Source organism: Tubulanus polymorphus, chromosome 11, assembly GCF_964204645.1.
Source record: "Tubulanus polymorphus chromosome 11, tnTubPoly1.2, whole genome shotgun sequence".
Taxonomy (NCBI): domain Eukaryota; kingdom Metazoa; phylum Nemertea; class Palaeonemertea; order Tubulaniformes; family Tubulanidae; genus Tubulanus; species Tubulanus polymorphus.
The window spans coordinates 8290558-8311140 of record NC_134035.1 but is presented as its reverse complement, the minus strand read 5'-3'; the positions used below and the strand labels follow the sequence as shown (position 1 = coordinate 8311140).

The following is a 20583-nucleotide window of genomic DNA, read 5'->3' as shown; positions in this document are numbered from 1 at the left end:
TTTACAACATGAAAATCACCATGGACGTATAGACTAGAGCTTAACACTGGTCTATGCGGCCATGATGACACTAATATATAACATACCTTATATTCTTTTATATAACTTTGTATGTATATAATATGTGTTGTAATTCGAGGGAAAATAAAGTTGAATCATTATTATTATTATTATTATTATTATTATTATTATTATTATTATTATTATTATTATTATTATTATTATTATTATTATTATTATTATTATTATTATTATTATTGTCATTACTCGGACATGAGTGCTAGGCTAGTGCCGGCACGCAACGAACGATCTTACAACGAAATCAAAGTTGTTTGGAATCGCCTCGGTGCAAAGTAAATTCCGTGTACAATCTAGTTGCATGAAAAATTATGATTTTAATTAAATTCGATGATTTTCGATGACGAATATGAGCGCGCCCCCATTCCGTATATCAAAGGACTGTACTTCCGTTGTATTTGGTTCGAATGATTTTGGACGGATAATACTAGATCCGTCCCGCACTACCCGTCTTTATTTACAATCTTGACACAATAAGAACAAAAATTTCATGTATTCAGTAAAGTTTTATTAATTCATGTATGTCCCTTTGATAGAAACAATTGAGGAGACTTAAGATGACGGCCTTCTTCACAAAGGACAATAAAAAAACTAAGAGGCTGCATGTCTGTGCCTATGGCCTTCTTTGATGGTGAATAACGATATGGCATAATGATATGATCGAGATGTATTCTTTTGGTGTACATATATAGCTAGCACTAAGTCTAATTTTACCGGCCCGCGTATATCAATAAAAATATAAATTCAATTTGCGTTGTATGTATTTCACTTTATTCCTGCCAGGAATCTTATTCTAATCCAGTCGCGTGCCTTGGAACTAGGTTCCGATGGGTTAATTTACTGACGAGGAAATTGGCTTGAATAATTATTAGGAAAATAATCCGAGGTGATTTCAGTCAGAGTTTAATTTTGATGGTCATCTTATTTCCACAGAAAAGCGTTTCCTCGGGAGATCGAATAACGCGTCAGAAATATTTCTTGCTCGGGATATGGTTCTTTATCTGAACGGAAACGGCAGGCAGGCAGCGTGCCAAAATTCTTAAGCCATGGGTATTCAAATGTACTTCAACAGCGCTTTTAAATGAAACATAACATCGATAGTCACGCGAAACGAGCTCAGTTTTATGGTTCTAATCCTGCCGAGATATTAATTATTGACCGGCACATTTGAGTTCAGCCAGGCCATTCATTTGATGTCCATTAATGCTTTGGCGACACGAACAACAGAACCCGGTACTGAGTGCTATGCATATATATATACTCATTATAGCTTAGATCACGCGTCCAGTACTCCATTACAGTATTCGGTGCACTTAAGGACGGACATTTTATGCAAACAAACACTTGGGTAACTAACTAGCCTTGGATCATTATCAACATTGTTTCTTTTATTCATTTCCACATATTTTACCATTATTTATAGGTAGGCCGGGGTACTGATGCGTATCATTTTAGTTTCCGAAAGATAACAAATTAATTAGCAGTGGTAAACACTCAGAATTTCTATTAACACAGATTCACCGTGACGTCATATATTTCCTGGTAGCTTCTGTCACGTCGCTGATTTCAGACGTGCGTGCCGCCAGGGTGCTACTACAAAACAGTCTACCAAAAAACCAGTTTCACTCGACACGATGATCTAATGAGAAACTACACGTATTTTTGCGACTGCTAAATGAAAGAAAGAGCCCAGTGTAATCGCTTCGCTATTTGGCCTATAGAGATTTGTTCAATATTCATCTAAAGAACTTGCGTTATTACCGGCAGTACCAGCGTTTACGACAGAGCATATGAGAGAAGATCGCCCGGTAACGTCTGAAACAACCGCGGGTTGTTGAGAAAATAGGCTGTGGAAGACGGATTATGGATATCATAACGTAAAAACAATATCAATATCATACGCGTGGTGGTGACCAGTGTCATTCAACTTCCAGGGAATATGATGTTTAGAAAAACGAAACCCTACTCCCGGCCCTACACATAGATATTGTGGATACTCTATGAATTTAGCAAAAGATGACAACCTTTCATATAGATTATCCCACAAACACAAACTCATTTTCATGGATGGAATTAAGGTGAGCAATTTCCTTTCGCTTAATATAGATAAGTCTTGATTTTGAGATGGACTTATGAAGATGTAGGGTTGTACTATTTTATGGCATCCGAAACCTTCATCCGAAATCTTCGGTTTGCTCAATGATAGGTCGGCTGTACATGTGAGGACCGTTTCGGACTCTCCAAAAGGTCATGTGACCAATGATATAAAGTACTGTTGGAAGCAAACGGATTCTCCGATCTGATACAAAAGTACACCCTAGGGGCCAGTTGCACAGACACGGCTGAGACTTAAGACCAGTCTAAGACCAACCTAGTTCCATAGCCAATCTAACAATTTAAAACCATTCTTAAGATTTAAGACCAATTTTGGGCTTAAGTTACGACTGTGCAACCAGCCCTAGATGTCGTTTAGATCGACGTTTTTAGGGCCAATACTATAACTTTACCAGGACCAATACTTTACATGAATACACATAATGTACAATTTAAAAGGATCTAAAACCTTGTAGCTACTGTAGTCGTAATGCAATCAAAAAGGCCTACGTATTTAATCACACGTTCATGTCACACTGACACACTGATCCGTAATTCTCACCGTGAGAGATCACCCGTTGTTTCTTCGCACGATTCCATTTTTAAACCGGTCTCCTCGACGAACCGGACAATAACCGATGGGAAACGTTGTTTTTCATAACTGTTCTCGATAGGTAATGAGAACTGATATGCGATATTTTTTTCGAGGCCGCCGAGTTCTTGTCACAATTTTGCCGGTGGGCATGCTCGAAAACAGTTCAATAACAGCTATTATCATCAGATCATTCAATTAACAAAACATGCCCTCGTTCAACTGGAAATAATTAGAAAACCTTTCTTCACCACAATAAACTACAAATAGTGTCTCGTCATATTCGCAATATGATCATTACCAATAACGCCCCAGTGAGTGTTGCTATGACGGAATCGTCCGTGATCGCCAGGGGCTGGTTTAATGAATTGAATTGATTTTATATTATCTATTATCTTTAACCCTGGGGTTGACTCAATTCATTTTAATTGAGTTAACCCTAGGTTAAAGATGATAATCAGTCTATTAACTGAGCCCAGGGTTTTTTTTTAATCTTGAAATAAGGATGGTTTCCCTTAAATATCCATTTCATTGGTAAATTTGATTTGAGGTGATTTGGTGCCCCTTAAAACCAACTTCACCTGCCGGGAGCGAAATAAGGGTTTTTGTCTGAAAATCGAAAATCGGCGGTCGAATTTATAGAATATTTTTTCGTTGAAATCGAAGTAGGCCTAAATAATTGGTTATGTCGGTTTGCAGACACCCCGTAACACGATGTCACGCGTTTTAATAAACCTAAATCAATATAAGTACCCCATATGTATCCTCCTCCATGTATTTCTTTCTAAGTTTTAAATCTTATTTTTAATTTTTTACATATTTTGATTATTGAATTTCTTCTACTTCAGCTGTTTGAGTCGTGCTCTTGGCGTAAGTATTTGCGGAATCAATTCGACCCGATAAAATACGTTAAATCGCCTGTGAATTACGTCGTCTCTTAATCTACGTATTTCGTTTTGAAATTATGAAAACGTGATGTTTCATTTCAGTACCACCCCGAATGTCTGACAAAATGCATTCCAGACGAACAGAAAGCCGACGCGTCGGGTATTTCGGTCAAGGTGAGTTAACGATAAAGGCTTCGTACAGAACGAGATGACACAATGTTAGGTAACTCATACATATTTAACATCTTATTCATAAAAGGAACTGAAGGCAATGGTGGACGGCAAGTTTTTCAACACGGCTTTGGATCGAACGTTCAACCGACACACCGACGGGTGGAATGTGGACGTTTTGAAGAAAGCCATACGATTCATGTCACAGAAAGCTCTCACGTAATCCACCTCTGTTTCTTTATCACGATTGTACGATTCAAGTGACCTCCATTTTCCGAAAGTTGGCACAGCCACCTGATTATCTAGAATAATTCAAAAAGCACAAAACTTAATAAGATTGTCAACACTCCTCACAGAGAATATATTCTCTGTGAGCTAGCCTAATAGATAGAATAAAGAAAATTAGAAATTTGTGGTATCAGCGTAAGATCTTATATCGAAAATTGATGTAGGCTTAATTTGGGATTATCAAAATCTATATATAGTACTTACGAACTTGTTGTGGCTGTTAATACCTCCTGACAACAAAAAATAATTCCGATATGAAAAAATCAATTTCCATCCAAACTCATTCGATATATTTTAAAGGCGATTTATTTTTCATAGTGCAATTATTCTTACCGAATATATATTCCGATGGAAATTTATCGGAATCATTTGGGAATTTTTTTGTCAGGACATATTTCTCAGAACTGTGCCAGCATTTCTAAACTAAATGCACCTAATTTTTAACTGAACTTAGATTCTCCGAATTACGTGACGTCAGAATGGCATTCGACGTGTACGAGTCCCCGGATGGCAAAGGAATGCCAGCCGACGAATGGACCTTACTGAGATGTATGAAGGTATGCCGGATGACGAAGAAATTCACACACGCGTCACCTCTTAATTCAAAACATTCGTTTATATTCGTTCTGTCGATTTCGCAGATGAGTGACCGCACAATTTCTCCGCTGAGGTTGAAACACATGATCAGAAGTATGCAATCGCAACTGAATGAAAAAAGTCGTCTGCAACTTTACGAATATTTGGATATCATATTGTGGTAAGTATCGATTATAATCCTATTAGTATACAGATATAGACGGACTCACGATAAAACTGATCTCTGAATCCGAATCTTAGGAGCAGAACATTCACGAAAATGGACCAACGAACGCCGAACCTTGTTCAGGGAAGGAACCATCGCGAAATATTCAAGGTAATATATGTTCCACTAGTAAAAAGCGTAGAAGCTGAAAGTACTTTTTTTTAGGAATTCAAAACTATAGATGGCGAATGTGAAGAAGAAATTTTGTTACAACAGAACAACAGAACCTGCACATCAAAATGTACCTCGTGATAATGACAAATAGTTTTTCTCGTTAAGAATCTACCATCAATTGTTAATATTTACCCATGTTTGAATGTTTATCAACTTAGAAAGCGTAACTGATTAAACACATTATCTCTTTTTTAGTTGGACGATTTCCATACGATACTGAAACCATTCGAGGTACGGGTAACGAAAGACCTCGACAAAGTGTTCATAGAAGAATCGTACAAGAAAAGTATGGATATGAAACGCGCGTTGGAGAAGAAAGACAAGGTCAAAAAACTGGAAACTTCGCCATTAAAAGATAATGCCCGGTGGCATCACGTAGGTTAACGAAAATATATATATATATATATATATATATATATATATATATATATATATATATATATATATATATATATATATATATATATATATATATATATATATATATATATATATATATATATATATATATATATATATATATATATATATATATATATATATATCATTTTTTGATACGTAACTTAACACCAGGGAATATATAGAGTATAATATAATAGTTATTTCACGGAGCTACCATCGATGAAGATAAGGCTGGTTGGTTAATTCAACTTAAATCAATACCTGTTACATCAACTTTCAGGAGTTTCATAGTTGATAGGGGCGGTGGGCTTTAGCTCGAAGTCAATAGAATAAGCTGGGTACTTTTTAACGAAATATTCACGCGGTATCAACAAATTCTGAAACGAGCTGAAATCTCAAGATCGAATTTATTTATCTTTCCAGCCGATACCCGTTGAGAATCCGTTGAAAGCCGAAGTCCGAGCGTCTACGAGTCGGCTGCAGTCGGCGGCCGCAGGGTACGTACGAGGTATCGACGCCTACGACGAAATAGACCGAGTTCACTCGGCACCGACCGAACGCAGTAACGTAGCCGTAACCGTGACTACGAGCGTAACGGAGGCGCCCGATTCGCCGCAACAAATGGCGCCCAGCGAAATACACATATACACGCCTGAACCGAGCGATGATAAGTCGACGACGATAATCGCAGAAACCGTCCGACCTCACACGTCATACGAGACGATGAAACGTCTAGTCAAAGAACAATTTACGACGACCCCGAACAATCCATCACGTAGGTATAGAACGCCAGTCACTGCGATAAAAACCATCCGACTAAACGACAATTCCTTAGATAAACGGGCTGTTTTCGTTTTCTTCCACAGAAAACTGCCAAGAAGTGTTAGAAGACAGGCCTCAAGTGATCCAATTTTCAATGCCGGAAATTCGTCCCAGTGTTACAGTATCGGATGTGCTGCAACAGAAAAATCGTGTTGACCGATTAAAATTTCAGTTCGAATCTGCTGTAAGTGGTTGGTTGATATATGAAAGGTAGTATGAGAGGGTGGACGGGTGGACTGGTCCACCTCCTTCAAATTTCGAATGTGCCTCTCAAAAAGATCACACTTGCCGCCCTCAACAAAACCTGTCAAATCTGCCCTTTTTGAATTAAATGCGCATTCCAATTTTCAGGTCCACTCCCTTCTAGAATCCTAGAACCACGCTTTTTGTACACATTTGAAATTCGTGGGCTGAGAATTGTGTATTATATTCTTTGCTGTTGAATTTAAAAGAATTAAGAAATTTTATCGAAAGAAAATCTATGATAATAACGAATTGTCGTAGTTATATCAGGCAGAGGATTTTAATAGAACTTCAGTGATTGTAGCTTTAAATCGAAATTCGATATTCTGCGTCTGTTTATGAATTAGTTCCATACGTTATTCTCCGCTATATTGAGCGGTAATAATTTTATTCATTTAGTTCGGATATTTTTAGGACGAGCGGTATTTGCAATCAATGGAAGCCGACATGGAACTGTTGAGACCTGGTATTTGTAACCGGCTTGATGAAAGAAAGAGTATGAAATCGATATTCTTCTACACACAGTTTTCTTCTAAAAACACAATCCAAAGTAAAATGGCTGCCGACAGAAATATCCAATTTTCTCACTGCTTTAGTCCAACGCACGCGACTGGAAAACCTTGTTTTCAGTGAAACGAGTTTTCTGTGTTGATGCGCGTCTCGGCTGAGTAACGGTTAACTGTTACTGAGTTACATGATTGTGATGTAGCAAGAAGTATCGTCCCCTGCTAGTCAAAGAATTATTGGATAATATTATAACACATATCGATGTTATAAAGCGGGGCTTTTTAGCTATAGTTTATAACGTGTGATGTCTATTCGATTCAAAATGGAAATCGATTTCATCAAACAAAGTCTTTCGATCGATAAAACTACTAAATACATTTTACCGATAATTGCCGGCAAACATCAAAAAGTTCAAAAACTGCCGTTTGTGCTACAGTGGTAAAAACGTGAAATACCGCATAAAAACAGGCGCTATAACGAAAGTATGCTAATAAACGAAACCCACCAGTTGATGATATGAAATTTTATTCTAACAGTTTTGAGGTTTTAATCATCAGACAAACGAAAATGAATTTTCGTTCGATATTTGTTTCTCTGTGCGATGAGGTTTCTAAGTTAAATCCTCGAAACTATTTGAATTAATTTTATATCATCAACACTGTGGGTTTCGCAATTCAAACTTCGAAAAACTGAGAATATATCAGTCACGAAGATTTTGAAATGTTTTTTTGTTGTCTGTTTTAGCTCGTTTATGTGTTTTTAGCAATGCTGACCATTTTCGTAATTTGAATAGTTCGAACGGCAGCCATTTTCTATCTGGTTGTGTCTATATAATATTTTCATTAATACATCTCTCGATTCGATCTTGCAGAGGCGAATATCGTCATCAATATGAAGAGGCAGAGTTTCAAAACCGGAAAGGATTTTTTCAACGGGCAGAAATTGTCGGATCCCATGCAGAGAATGTGGATCGGTGATACCCGGTAATATACCCCTCATATTAAAAAATCAAAGGCAAACATTTTTTCAAACGTTTTCATCATAGTTTTCTTGAAATTGGGTACCCGCAGTGGCAATCGAGATATCCACGTGGCAGGCGAGGATCCGCCAGGTTCGCTAGTAGATAGTTGGTCGCGTGCGTTCGATTTCTTCTACATTTCAAATAAATCGGAATGAACTTTTCTCTTAAATGAATCAATTATCAATGAAAACTATACCGATATCTGAGTTAGAAGAATGAAAGTATTGTATATTCGGTGGATGCTGTGATAATGGATTCGGAATTGAAAATGAACAAATTTTGACACGGACGACTTACTGCTCATCACGCCATCTGGTGGGATAGCTGGTTTTGTGGGTGGACGACTATCAAAGTCTGAAAAACAAAAGCTACACAATTTAAAAGATTTATCTATCAAGCATTCTGTTCTTGACTAATAAATTTCGTTTCTAATCTTAAAACCCACCACGCACAAACCTAATAAATTGAAAAAAGACATTTACCTATAGAAAATCTTATTCTGGATGGACTTTCATTATTTCATCATTCAAATTTGTACGTAGTATATATAAGCTTATGTGTCTATTATCTATTCTCCATGAAGTCTGAGTGAACAGGCTATTCTACTATTGTCTATATCCTACGGCCCTTTTTAAGTCTCCAGCTTCAAAACCCCTGCATTCGCTCTTGAAACCACTACTAAGCGAAGTGCTTAACGTAGTTTGTTTTTGAAGAGAGCCCTTGATATAATGCAATAACCATGACAACGACGTCGCTTTAAAGATTGACTTCATTTATTCAACACGAACCCGGGTCTAGCAATGAGGATCGAGTTATTTGCCTTCTACATAAACTCGCTGAATACCGGTATATATACAAACTGTTTGAAAAACAAGGGTCGACATTACAAATATTTCAAGATCCATGTTTTATGTATGTATTTTCAAGTATTAGCACTAACATGGATATTGAAATTTTTCCGCGTACCGGAGTAGAATTAGTAGAACATATACCATATCTATAAAACGCATTTTTGATAATCGATGCGCTTTGAATGTGTCTATAGAATTCCTTTTCGATTTCAGTCTTCGAGAAGTTTACAAGAGGCGATGCGAAGAAGGCCGTCCGTTCCAGGTGCCTGGAAAGTATGAGACCTGGACCTGGGAGAAACATCTATCACGAAATTCTAAACCGCGCGGTTTTTCGGACGATGGTTCGACGTGCAATATTAAAGAATCGTCTGCTGCCAACAAATCGAATAGAGATGACGTCAGTTCGCCGGCTTGCGTTACGTCATCGGGACCGTCGTCGCGTAAGATCAGTGAAGCGACGACGAACGATGGATACGGCTCTTCTTCGATTCGGACGACGCCGGCCCCGCCTTCGTTGCAATCTATTAAGAATATCCTAAACTCGGAGGAGAACGCGTCGAAACGTTTACGAAACGACAAATCACGCGCATCGACCGCTAGCGGAAAGAGCGGCGCGAAAATATCGTTTTCGGGTCATAACGGGTCTACGAAATATAACTACACACGTATCATAAGACCGCATACTGCACCAGAAACACTGAATCATGGACTTAAAAACGTTTGCATTAAATTTGTTTAGTTATTGGTTTTCTTTTTCACACAGCATACTTTTCATAACATTTTATCTATGAAAAATTGATCGTCGTCTTCTAATAAAGTTGTGAATATATAGATTATATACGGAATCGTTTTTCTCCATTCTATTTTCGGATAAACCGTTAGTTCCAGACGTATGTTCTCGTAGAGAGCGCGTTGCAGTCGAATTTCCGTTTTCTTTCAATTTCAAATCGAAATTTCGATTCCAAATTTCAATTTCAAATTCATTCTATTCCCAAAAACTTCTTGACGTCCCGTATACTGTCATGGCGTGTAAATCTTGTCCTTTTCTCATCATTTAAATAACGCGATGATCTTGAATTTAGATGATTTATTTTCAACTTCTATCTTACACTCCAACTAGAAAACTGTGCGCTTAATAATATTTTTGTTTATATACAATGAAATGAGTTCTGCTGTAAAAGTACTGCCGACATGTTTTGACACTGACATGTTTGCGACACTGATATTACTTTTGAGCACAACTAATTACCTAATCCAATTAATACAAACAACTCATCGATGTTGATGCCCTTTTTAACATTATCAGGCTGATTAATCTACGAGAGAATTGAATTTAGCATTATTAAGTGGTTAGGTTAATATAAAATGTATCCTAGAAGAGTGCGGTAAATCACGAGCGAGTTAATCCTGAACTTATTGGTGAATTAATCAAACAGCGTCTTCAAGACCAATTTACTCAAAAAATGGAGGGCCGATTGCCGCAGCAGCTCAAAAGGATTAACATATTCTATGATCTAAACTGAACTTAAGTTCGAACAATATTTGCATGACTTACCTATTCCTTTGCGACGCACATTGTGCCGGTTGAGATGTAGTAATCATAAACTACCGATTGAATCTGGTAGGTTTAGTAATACTATGGTGGCGGATAAGGGCCAAATGCATCAATTTTTACACGACCAAAAACGAAATATTATAGCACAAAAACGAAAAGTTTTTTGCTCTATGATTTTTCGTTTTTGCGCCATACAATTCGTTTTTGCACCCTAGCAAAACGAACAAAACGAATCATAGAGCATAATTGAATATTTTCGTTTTTGCGCGGTAAAATTCGTTTTTGCTAGGACGAAAAAACGTTTTTGCTCTATAAGTTTTGTTTTGTGTTTTTCCATAATCGAGATCGTGTAAAAATTATTGCATTTGGCCCTCATCAGCCACCATATAATACACCTCAAAACGAGAGATATTGTTTAAAATGCAACCAAAACGTAATTGGAATAACGTAATGAATACCACTTTTTATTTGAAATGTCCAGAATATACAATTCTAAGATCACAGTGCTTACCACAGTCTGTTTAACAAGACCTAGTCATTAAAAATTGAGAACCCTTTTCGCCTTCTCGAAAAATGCTCTGGTCAAAATGTAAGTTCCTGAAAGCACTATACTATTGTATTGAATTGAATGATTATTGTATTAAATGATTATTAGATGTTTGTATACTGTAGTTTGTACAAAGTTACGATAAAATGAAATGAATAAACAATATTACATCCATAATAAACGTTATTATACGCTCTGATAAAAATCTGAATTAAAACTAAGAAATGCACTGCATGATAATACCTCTCCTTTAAGGTAATAAGTATGAGTAATTTTTTCAATTTTCATTCTACAATAGCAAGCCTATCAAAAATAACGAGTTTTTTTCCACATACCACATACGATTACCATACATTTCTTTTATTTGCTTTTGGATTACGGGTAGTTTCGTAAATGCGTTGCTAAAAGTTAACGCATTACACTACGTATTTACATATTGTGACTATACTATCCTTTAAAAATAAACAATAAATCAAACATAACGACAGTTTGTATGCAATAATCAGTTCCATTCGTCGCGCTAATATAGCACATGTATATTTTGCAGACCATACGTCTTTCTTCTGTCCAGTACGACTGGATTCTCTTGATTCCATCGTTCTATGGAGTGTTTGTTACAAGTGTTTAACACTGTTGAATGTAATGCTGTCCTGTTCCCTTCTCGACCGATTCGCCATCACTTGCTATGATCTATAAAACTCCTCAAATTCTGTGAAAGGAAAAATTGTTTGTATAAAAAGAATAAAAGGCCGATAAGATCAGGAAAACTACCAATTACGAACCGATATCTTTTGCTGATCGGATATTGAAGCAGAACAAAGGACAATATGATCTTAAACATTATTATGTAGTTTTATGGTTATTTCCAAATCCAATGTATTAAATAAGGCAGCCATCAAAATTAACCCCAACCATTCGCTTGTCGGTCCAGGCAGTTCGGAAGATTGTGTACATGAACGAACTGGAACCGATATTTCCAATTATGTACTTCGATTTAAACCAAGAATTCTGTTTAGATTCGACCGCCGATCACACTAACTAATATCTGTACTTCGATTTCCGATTTCAAAATCAAACCCCCTATTTCGCCCCCGGCAGGTGTGGTGGGTTTGTAAGGGACGCCACATCAAATCAAATAAAACCAAATCAAATCTACCGATCAAAACATAACGGAGTCAACCTATTATCTTTAGATTGAAAAAAAAACTGATCTATAAACTGAACTGAACACTTTACCCTGATAGTTCACTCTTCCGTCACCGTCAAGATCGGCTTCTTCGATCATAGCTTCTACTTCCTCGTTGGTGTAGTCCTCGTCGATGATTTTGACGACGCGTTTCAGCTCTTGGGCCGAGATGTAGCCGTTTCCGTCCCTGTCGAGTAGGTGGAAAGCCACCCGCAGTTCCTCGTCGGAATTCATGGACGTGGCCAGCTCGATAAACCGTTGGTAGTCGATGAAACCATGTTCTTCAATAAAGAATACGAAGCCATATACGTATTATTGGTTAAGGCCAATCCAATTCAATTAAATCTAATTAAATTTATTTAAGGAATTATTAGTTATTTGGAAATCCTGGCGACACCCTTATTACACTTATTCAAAAAAATTCGAAAATTTTCAATAATGCAGTTTTTCAACCGACAAAAATATACGATAGTACAATAACCACACTCAAACGTGTTAAAGATAATAAGATAAAAACCCACTATGTACAAATTAAAAGAAATTGAGACTTTTTTTGTCAAAAAATCATCGTCAGTTGTGATAATCAATGATAATACTCTTTGGTTTTTGACTGATGCTCTTCCCTGAGGGAGAAGCAATATATCCTTAAATTATCGTTGACAGATCTTCCGTTTATGAACCAAATTGCAATGTGTATATGGTTTATACGGTTTCTCATTCCACCTGACGATGGCCGGGAGCCACCAGTTGAACCGTTGCGGCCAATAACATTCGAATTAGCGAATTCAGACTTTTTTGATTATGTATCGTGTGGCTCTTTGTTATCTAACCGGTCACCAGGATTATTCTCAGTGTATAGAACAAGTCGGATCATTGTCCATGTCCAAACGAATTAATAATACCTTAGTTAAAAATCAAAGACATTTTATAATTTAGCTGACGGTTATTTACTAAACGTGTTGAATACTAATTGTATTTAACGACGTACCATTCACCATGCGCCGTATGTCGCCGTTCGTCGGATTGTGACCGAACGATCGCAGAATTTTGCCCAGATCCTTCCCGCTGATTTCACCAGTACCTCGAGTATCGTATGCTTCAAATTCTTTCTTGTACAACTCGATCTGTATTTTCGATGCCTGCTTTTTAAAAACGAACGTGTTGATTGTAAAAGATGGAGTTGGTGCTTTTCCGTTAGCCAGACCAGCGATGATAATATGGAAATCCCGATTTTCATAACGTATTGATATCGCAATGACGTTTCGGCGGTTTAGCCTTCATTAGTACAGCTGTCAATCTGCTGCCTGTACCCACATACTCAGTTGATCACCTTTTGAATGGCTAAGCCAGGACGCTAACATTTTTTTTACAAATGGTGAATGTTTGTGTGAAATTGATGGTTAAGACTGACAACTTGATTTTTTTCGAAGAAAAATGTCTGGGGTACTGTCACAGGGGGTGGCGATGCCTGGACTACCATGCCTTGGGAATATGGTGAATATCTCACGAACGTCTGGGTAGAGCATACAGACAGCAGGTTGATAGCTGCATAGATGATGTTAGAGAATTTGTAACATTATCGGATCAAGGTTTCCATGATTTCCATATCTTCGCTGTTTTAGAGGATGCCCTGATAGTAATTTGGGTCCTGCAACTCAATAACATCCACTCGAATTACTCAAAATACTGAATAAATGAAATAATGACATCAAATGCACATGTAAGTTTTCATTTGAATATATCTGTATTGTGAACATTGCTTCATTATTTTCTATTTGCGCTAATACTACAATAAGCGTTTGTTTTAGATCCAATTATCCATTTCCCTCGAACTAAGAACTTAGTATTTTATTCGTTAGATAAACTCTCGTTTACATTGCAAGTCGTAATAAGATATAAAGGCGATGTTTATAGAATAAACTGTATTATCCTTCGATCCCAAATGAACTACAATATCAGTTCACTAGAAAAAGTAAGTGGAGAAATGCATGAAAGGAATATGCTAAGTGGTCGAACTAGATAACTAAACTATCAAGAACTAGAATTTAACAATAAATAAATGTCCAAAATCGAAATAAAGGAATCTTAATCATATTCAAGTAAGAGTCATTTACACTTGTTTTCATTGTAATTTTTACCACGGCGATTTAGTCAGAGTCTAAAATAGTCTAAATTCAAACACGTTTACCTGAGGTACTGTGTCAACCGAAGAAGCGCAACCCATTGGTGGTGGACTTAGTCGTAGATCTTTTATCTCGCACACTCTCCCGACCGATTTTCGTTAACGATTGATCGGTATTTTTCGAAAGTCCTCCTCGTTTAACTAACGAACATATTGATTGTCATAATAACAGAATCGTCGCTCTCAACAAAACTTAAGGCACAGTACGTGGTGTGCCCGTGTCGGAATTCATGGCAGATTATGTGCATGATCGATCACCCAACTCATCATGAGGCTCTAAAACCAGTAAGATTAGCAAAGTAAATGCACGAAATTTAGTGTACACCTTTCAATATACGTCTTAGAATTGTGCAGACATTTAGAAACGGTTCTTTGTCATATATAATACATACTAATAATTTTGAACTTTGCAATCAATGGCCAATGGCAGTACACCCTTTCACAACGCGGTTCATGTGTCAAGAATCTATACGATATTATTTTGCAATTTGTTTGTCACGCTGAAATGGATGAGCTTTCAGCGGGAATATACGTACGTTAGGAATTCGTTTCGTTGTCTAGTTTAAAGTAGTTTCTATTTTTTTCCGATTTCAAAATCAAATCTCCTGTTTCGTTCCAAGCAGGTGAGCTGGGTTTATAACAGTCACTTGATCAAAACAAATCAAACGAAATCTACCAATCAAATATACTTATCAATAACAGGGACGACCCCTATTTTAAAATCAAATGAATTAAAAATGTCTAGTTCGCTTGAGCTGTAGATTCTATGCAGACCTCTGTGGCCGGTTTCACAAAACGTAATTAACCCTCAATTATGCTTTGTGAAACCGGCCCCTGCTGTCCACCCCTCAAACAATCGCCAGACTTACAAAACGTATCGCACAAGACCTCGCCTGATCTCCTATCCGGGTTCCTGGCAATCCGGGACCCCACAGACATAAGATCGTCCATTATTCTTCGCCGATGACAATCGGATTTTCTGGAGGGCTACGTACAGACGAGTGGGGACTGTTTCATAGAACGACGTAACATCACCAAGTCGTTCTGTGATACGTTCCCCAGCATTATATAGATAGAATTGACAGATATATCAACATGTATACAGGCAATGTGTGGACACACAAGTGGCAGGTAAACATGTTTTTTAAGTACGCCTGATGATGACTAATAGTATTTAGCCGAAACGTCGCTCAAAGTATATACTCTTCTATTCAAGAATTTTTCATCTTTGACGGAATCATTGTGGGATTTATCTCGTCATGTCCTTTGACAATTAGCCTACTTATACGTGAAGTATAAGTACTTGCTTTCCAAGGGTGTCTAATTGGATTTAAATACGACTTGTTTAAAGCACACATAATACAACCGCATTTTGGCCCAAACACCCATTATATACGTATTTGTCGTCCCCCAAGGGTTTCGGTGAACATATCGTGGCCAGCGCTTCGATCAACAAAGCCAAAACAGGTTCTCGGAGAGAATATTGCAGCCTCGGAAGTCTTAAAAATTGTTATAAACGTTGCAGCCTCGGAAGTCTTAAAAATTGTTATAAACGTTGTACATGTAACAACCTTTCACCCTGAACATACCGTTTGCACAATTCTATGCACTAATTTCTATAAAACAATGTCAATAATCGGCTCTGCTCTTTGAACTCTTGACCGGAAAGACTATCTGCGATTCCGATTTCATCTGCGATAGCCATAACTGGACAGGACTTCGTCCTTATTGCATGTCTTAGCGTATAAGACATAGACAGGACACGGTGAAAGCGGTCGTTCGAAGTAGATCTGGATTCAACAAGGTGGGTGTGTTCTGAAAACGTTTTCAAACTATTTACTTGTCTTTGGTGTATTGTAATTTTCAATCCGTAGTTTTCATATGTATTAAATTTGACGATAAAGAATCAAATCGGCGACGAATGAACTGAGGTATTCTGCTCAGTGCATAAAGTTATTAACATCATTAGGCTATAGTTTCATTATTGTCTCATGGGATTTAGATAGATCCCAAAACAGTCAGCTAGTAAACTATACACACAATAATCATCAACTGTCGGATTTTCATTCTTCATTCGTTTTGTGGGTGCTACGTTATTGCTAGTTTTCGAACGTTTTTTCTTCTTTGAACAGGCTTGACGCTTAAGATTTCGAGATGGCCCTCTTGGAGCTCATAGTCGAACATTCTCAAATTGTTCTCGCGTGTGTGCTAGCTGTACTGGTAGTCTATCTGATACTGGGTGGCGGTAAATCCGGTCTACCTCCAACCATCAAAGGATGGCCGATCATTGGAAACATGTTGCAAGTTGGTGAGTCGATACATCGAAATTTCATCGCTTTTTTCTTCTATTACAATAAAATATTCATGAGTGAACAAGCCTACGCAGAATAGATGTTTTGAAGCCGGTAAAATACTTCAATAAACGACTAAAAACCAGCGAAAACTCCCCTGAAGTTAGTCTAGCAACTTATTGAATGTTAAGCTGACGTAAAGAGACATTAAGCCCACCACACAGTTTTCCACTCAGGTTCTGCAAGTAAAATTAAATATATAGTCTGCCCTAAAAACAGATACAGATTACGGTTTAGTAACTTGTGGTTTTGCCTATCGTCGGGCGGTGGCAATGATAGAGAGAACGTGTATTCGGTAAGGCCTAATTCTCAAATAACTTAATGTTCAATTTTTTATCCAGAGCCCGATATGACCAAATATGTCATGAAGCTTTCGAAGCAACTCGGTTCGGATATCATCAGTTTGAAAGTGGGAAGCAACGTAATGGTATTCCTACTGAAACAAGATATGATAAAGGAAGCTTTCGCCGGTGACGAGCTAACCGCCCGTCCTGATTTGTATTTCAAACGGGTTCTTACGCAAGGAAACGGTAAGTATCACAGGTCTGTGATAGAGACATATAAAAAAATCATAGAATATACTTATGCTATGCTATGCTATGCTATGCTATACTCTATTCTATCTTAATGCAATGCTATACTATATTCTAGCTATCCTTTACTCTATGCTCTACTCTATCCTTTACTTTAAGCAATCCTCTATTCTATGGTATACTCTATGCTATGCTCCATTCTATGCTATATGCTAGGCTATGCTATGCCATGCCATGCCATGCCATTCTTTGCTTTGCTAGCCCGAAAACTCACTAATCACTAATAATCTTACATATTTACAATCTATTTTGCGTTACAGGTGTGTTGGCATCGGACGGCAGCCTGTGGAAAGACCAGCGCCGTTTTGCCCTGACCGTGCTCAGAAATTTCGGCATGGGAAAAATGAAAATGGACGAAAACATCCGCGAAGAGCTCGAGTACGTCGTCGAAGACATTCGCAAACATAACGGTAAACCGTACGACCTCGAAAAAATCATCAACGTGGCCGTCGCTAACGTCATGTGTCAAACCGCGCTCGGGCAGAGGTACGAGTACACGAACGCCGAATTCATCGACTTGCAGGACCGCTTCGAGGAAAACGTGCGCGCAGCGTCCATCACGTCGCCGTTGCACCACTTCAAGGTCCTGCAGTATCTGCCGATTCAGACTTCGACGGAGAAAATCATCCACACCAACTATCACCACGTGGGCGCCTTCTTGAAGAAGGTCGTCGAAGAACACAAGCGCACGTTCGACGGGAATGAAATTCGTGATTTCATCGACGCTTATTTGGCTGAGATCGCCCGCACTGCCGACAAACCGGACAGCACGTTTACAGGTTTGTAGATAAACCAAAAAGGTTGATCAAATTATCTTTAGGAAACTAAGTATTGACCTTCGCTTATGAATTCTAGAATTTAGGGACAACGTTCAGGCCTACGCCTCGTTTCAAGTAGACAAGAATTAACAATGAAATAATGCGGAATGGTATTGACAATACCATTTGACAAGGAAAGCTGGAGGTTCTCTTTATCTTGTCAAACTGATCGTGATATTTCTATTATCTAGTCGCATATCAGTTAAGACCTTAACATCTAGTAAATCTTATCTTTCTATTACCGTTGTTTGTTAAACCAGTGTGTCCTGAGGTCTGATGTACTTTCAGTTGTTTTTACCTTTATGCAACTTTATCCAAACCATCAGACACATTAGTTTTAGTGGTGCCCGATTTTTTTAGAACTATTGAAATGAGGGGTGCCTATAGAAATAATACACTGCCCTTCATGACCAGGGTTCGGTTCCACAGTTGTGAGTTAGAGTTAACTCTGAGTTGCTAATTCATTTTCAATGTTTTAACTCGGAGTCAAATCGAAATCTTAACTCGGAACACTGTGGAACTGGGTCCAGAGGATGAATATACATCAGGATATAGTCGAAATATGAATGAATTATGAGCTCAAGGAAACATTTCTGACTGTTTTAAATCTTAGGGTGAGATTTCCATAGTATCTCGACAGCACGTACAGATAGTGGTCCATCGATTTTATCGAAGTAACCAATTATCATCGGTTAACGCAAAGAATGGCTTTTTGGAGGTTAACTTAATGTTGATAAAGGTACGCGCTTTCGAGTTTATAGCTTCATCAAAGATACTCTAGTAGCGAAAGGTCGTTCTTTTGATGAAATCAGGTTAGCCATCAATGTACATAAACAATGGTAAAACGCTATGTTCTCCGTGTTGTGACGATATATAGAGAATCCGACACTAATAAAACGAGAACGATGAGTCCGAAAAGTTTCCTTTATAACTAATAATTCATTGATTCGACGTTTCGACCTGGTCGAAGTTTCGAAAGCAATTTTGTCACATTGCATTTTACCGATTCGACATCAGGTTAACACGGCTCCTCCACAACCCTCCAATTATCATCATACTACGATCACTTTTTCAGAGGCCCAGTTAAATTGGATGATCTACGACATGTTTATCGCTGGATCTGAGACGACGGCCACCTCTCTTCGCTGGGGTATCCTGTATATGATGCACTTCCCGGACATACAGAGAAAGGTTCAAGCCGAAATCGACGAAGTAATCGGACGCGAGCGAGTGCCGACCGGACGCGACCGCACCAGTCTGCCGTACACGGACGCCGTCATCAACGAAATCTTCCGGCATTCGTCGATCGTCTCGATGGCGATACCGCACACGAATACGGAACGCGACGTCACGTTCCGAGGGTACACGATTCCGAAAAACGCCTTCGTGTTCGGCAACATTTACGCGGCGCACAGAGACCCGGCCCTGTTCAAACGGCCGAACGATTTCGATCCCGAAAACTTCCTCGACGAGAACGGCAAGCTTACCAACACGCAAAACATGATCGCCTTCTGCGTCGGTAGGTCTATCTTAAATAAAAGCGACGAAACATCCATCGAATGAGAATGCAAATTTTTCAATCCAAAGTTTTTGACCTATCGATTAAAACCTCCTGCCTCGGTGTGGTGGGTGTGGTGGGTGTGGTGGGTTTGTAAAGGGACACAGAATTCAAATCATATCAAATCAAAATTAGGCACTCAATCAGATAAATAAGATTGACAATCCCCTATTTCATGAAGAAAAAACTTTTAATATACATATGGACAGTTTATAGCCACATACTTTGCCAAAACTAGCTAGAATATCTTTTAACTATGTAACTTGTGGCGTCTACTGGTAGAAAATCTTGAATATTTCTACAATATCACGTGACCACGATCTCAAGCGATGTAATATCGAAAGAAGTAAATTCAATGTATATTGTATTACTATTATTAGGTAAACGAGCTTGTTTGGGAGAAGGCTTGGCGAGAATGGAAATGTTCTTGTTCTTCACGCGTCTGCTGCAGTTGTTCAACTTCGAAAACCCGAAGAACGAAGCGCTTCCACCGCTGGATAGAACCCACGGCATGATCGCAAAACCCTTCTATCATTACAAGGTGTGCGCCACCTCGCGTTGATCCCGGGAACTTATTTAACGGAAACAAAAAAATATTATTTTCGCTTGATACATCTCAATGTTGGGTTTAATTCGTAAATGACGTTAAATCTATGTATTAAACAAAGATATAATTCTCACGATAACAACGACGAATACACGACGATTTCAGAGTAATTCATAAAGTAAATAGAGATATATACATATAATATACATATTAAAACGGTTAAATAATAAAATAGTTTCTTTAAGTTGTTGTGGCTTTTTCTTCGAGGATTGTCGGTGGCAGAGAAATACGTTTTTCAGCATACAAAGATACAG

General features: G+C 38.1%; 4 protein-coding genes across 4 annotated transcripts; 3 read left to right on the top strand and 1 right to left on the bottom strand.

The window, feature by feature from the left end:
- Positions 1–4565: 4565 nt before the first annotated feature.
- Positions 4566–9712, top strand: LOC141913136 (uncharacterized). Its single transcript, XM_074804594.1, has 9 exons — positions 4566–4667; positions 4752–4867; positions 4948–5023; positions 5282–5461; positions 5912–6263; positions 6355–6494; positions 6968–7049; positions 7932–8043; positions 9146–9712. Exons 1-9 carry the CDS (start codon positions 4590–4592, stop codon positions 9669–9671), a joined length of 1662 nt encoding a protein of 553 aa, XP_074660695.1. The 5' UTR covers positions 4566–4589; the 3' UTR covers positions 9672–9712.
- Positions 9713–11264: 1552 nt separating this feature from the next.
- On the bottom strand, positions 11265–14607 carry LOC141913157 (neo-calmodulin-like). The gene is made up of 4 exons (XM_074804619.1): positions 14409–14607; positions 13209–13362; positions 12271–12501; positions 11265–11743 (listed from the first exon to the last, which is right to left on the bottom strand). Exons 1-4 carry the CDS (start codon positions 14442–14444, stop codon positions 11718–11720), a joined length of 447 nt encoding a protein of 148 aa, XP_074660720.1. The 5' UTR covers positions 14445–14607; the 3' UTR covers positions 11265–11717.
- Positions 14608–16556: 1949 nt separating this feature from the next.
- LOC141913008 (cytochrome P450 2L1-like) lies at positions 16557–17570 on the top strand. Its single transcript, XM_074804447.1, has 3 exons — positions 16557–16710; positions 17095–17283; positions 17503–17570. The coding sequence occupies exons 1-3, from the start codon at positions 16557–16559 to the stop codon at positions 17568–17570; spliced, it is 411 nt and encodes a 136-aa protein (XP_074660548.1).
- Positions 17000–20453, top strand: LOC141912892 (cytochrome P450 2J4-like). The gene is made up of 4 exons (XM_074804314.1): positions 17000–17048; positions 17607–18125; positions 19240–19683; positions 20103–20453. Exons 2-4 carry the CDS (start codon positions 17681–17683, stop codon positions 20282–20284), a joined length of 1071 nt encoding a protein of 356 aa, XP_074660415.1. The 5' UTR covers positions 17000–17048; positions 17607–17680; the 3' UTR covers positions 20285–20453.
- Positions 20454–20583: the final 130 nt, after the last annotated feature.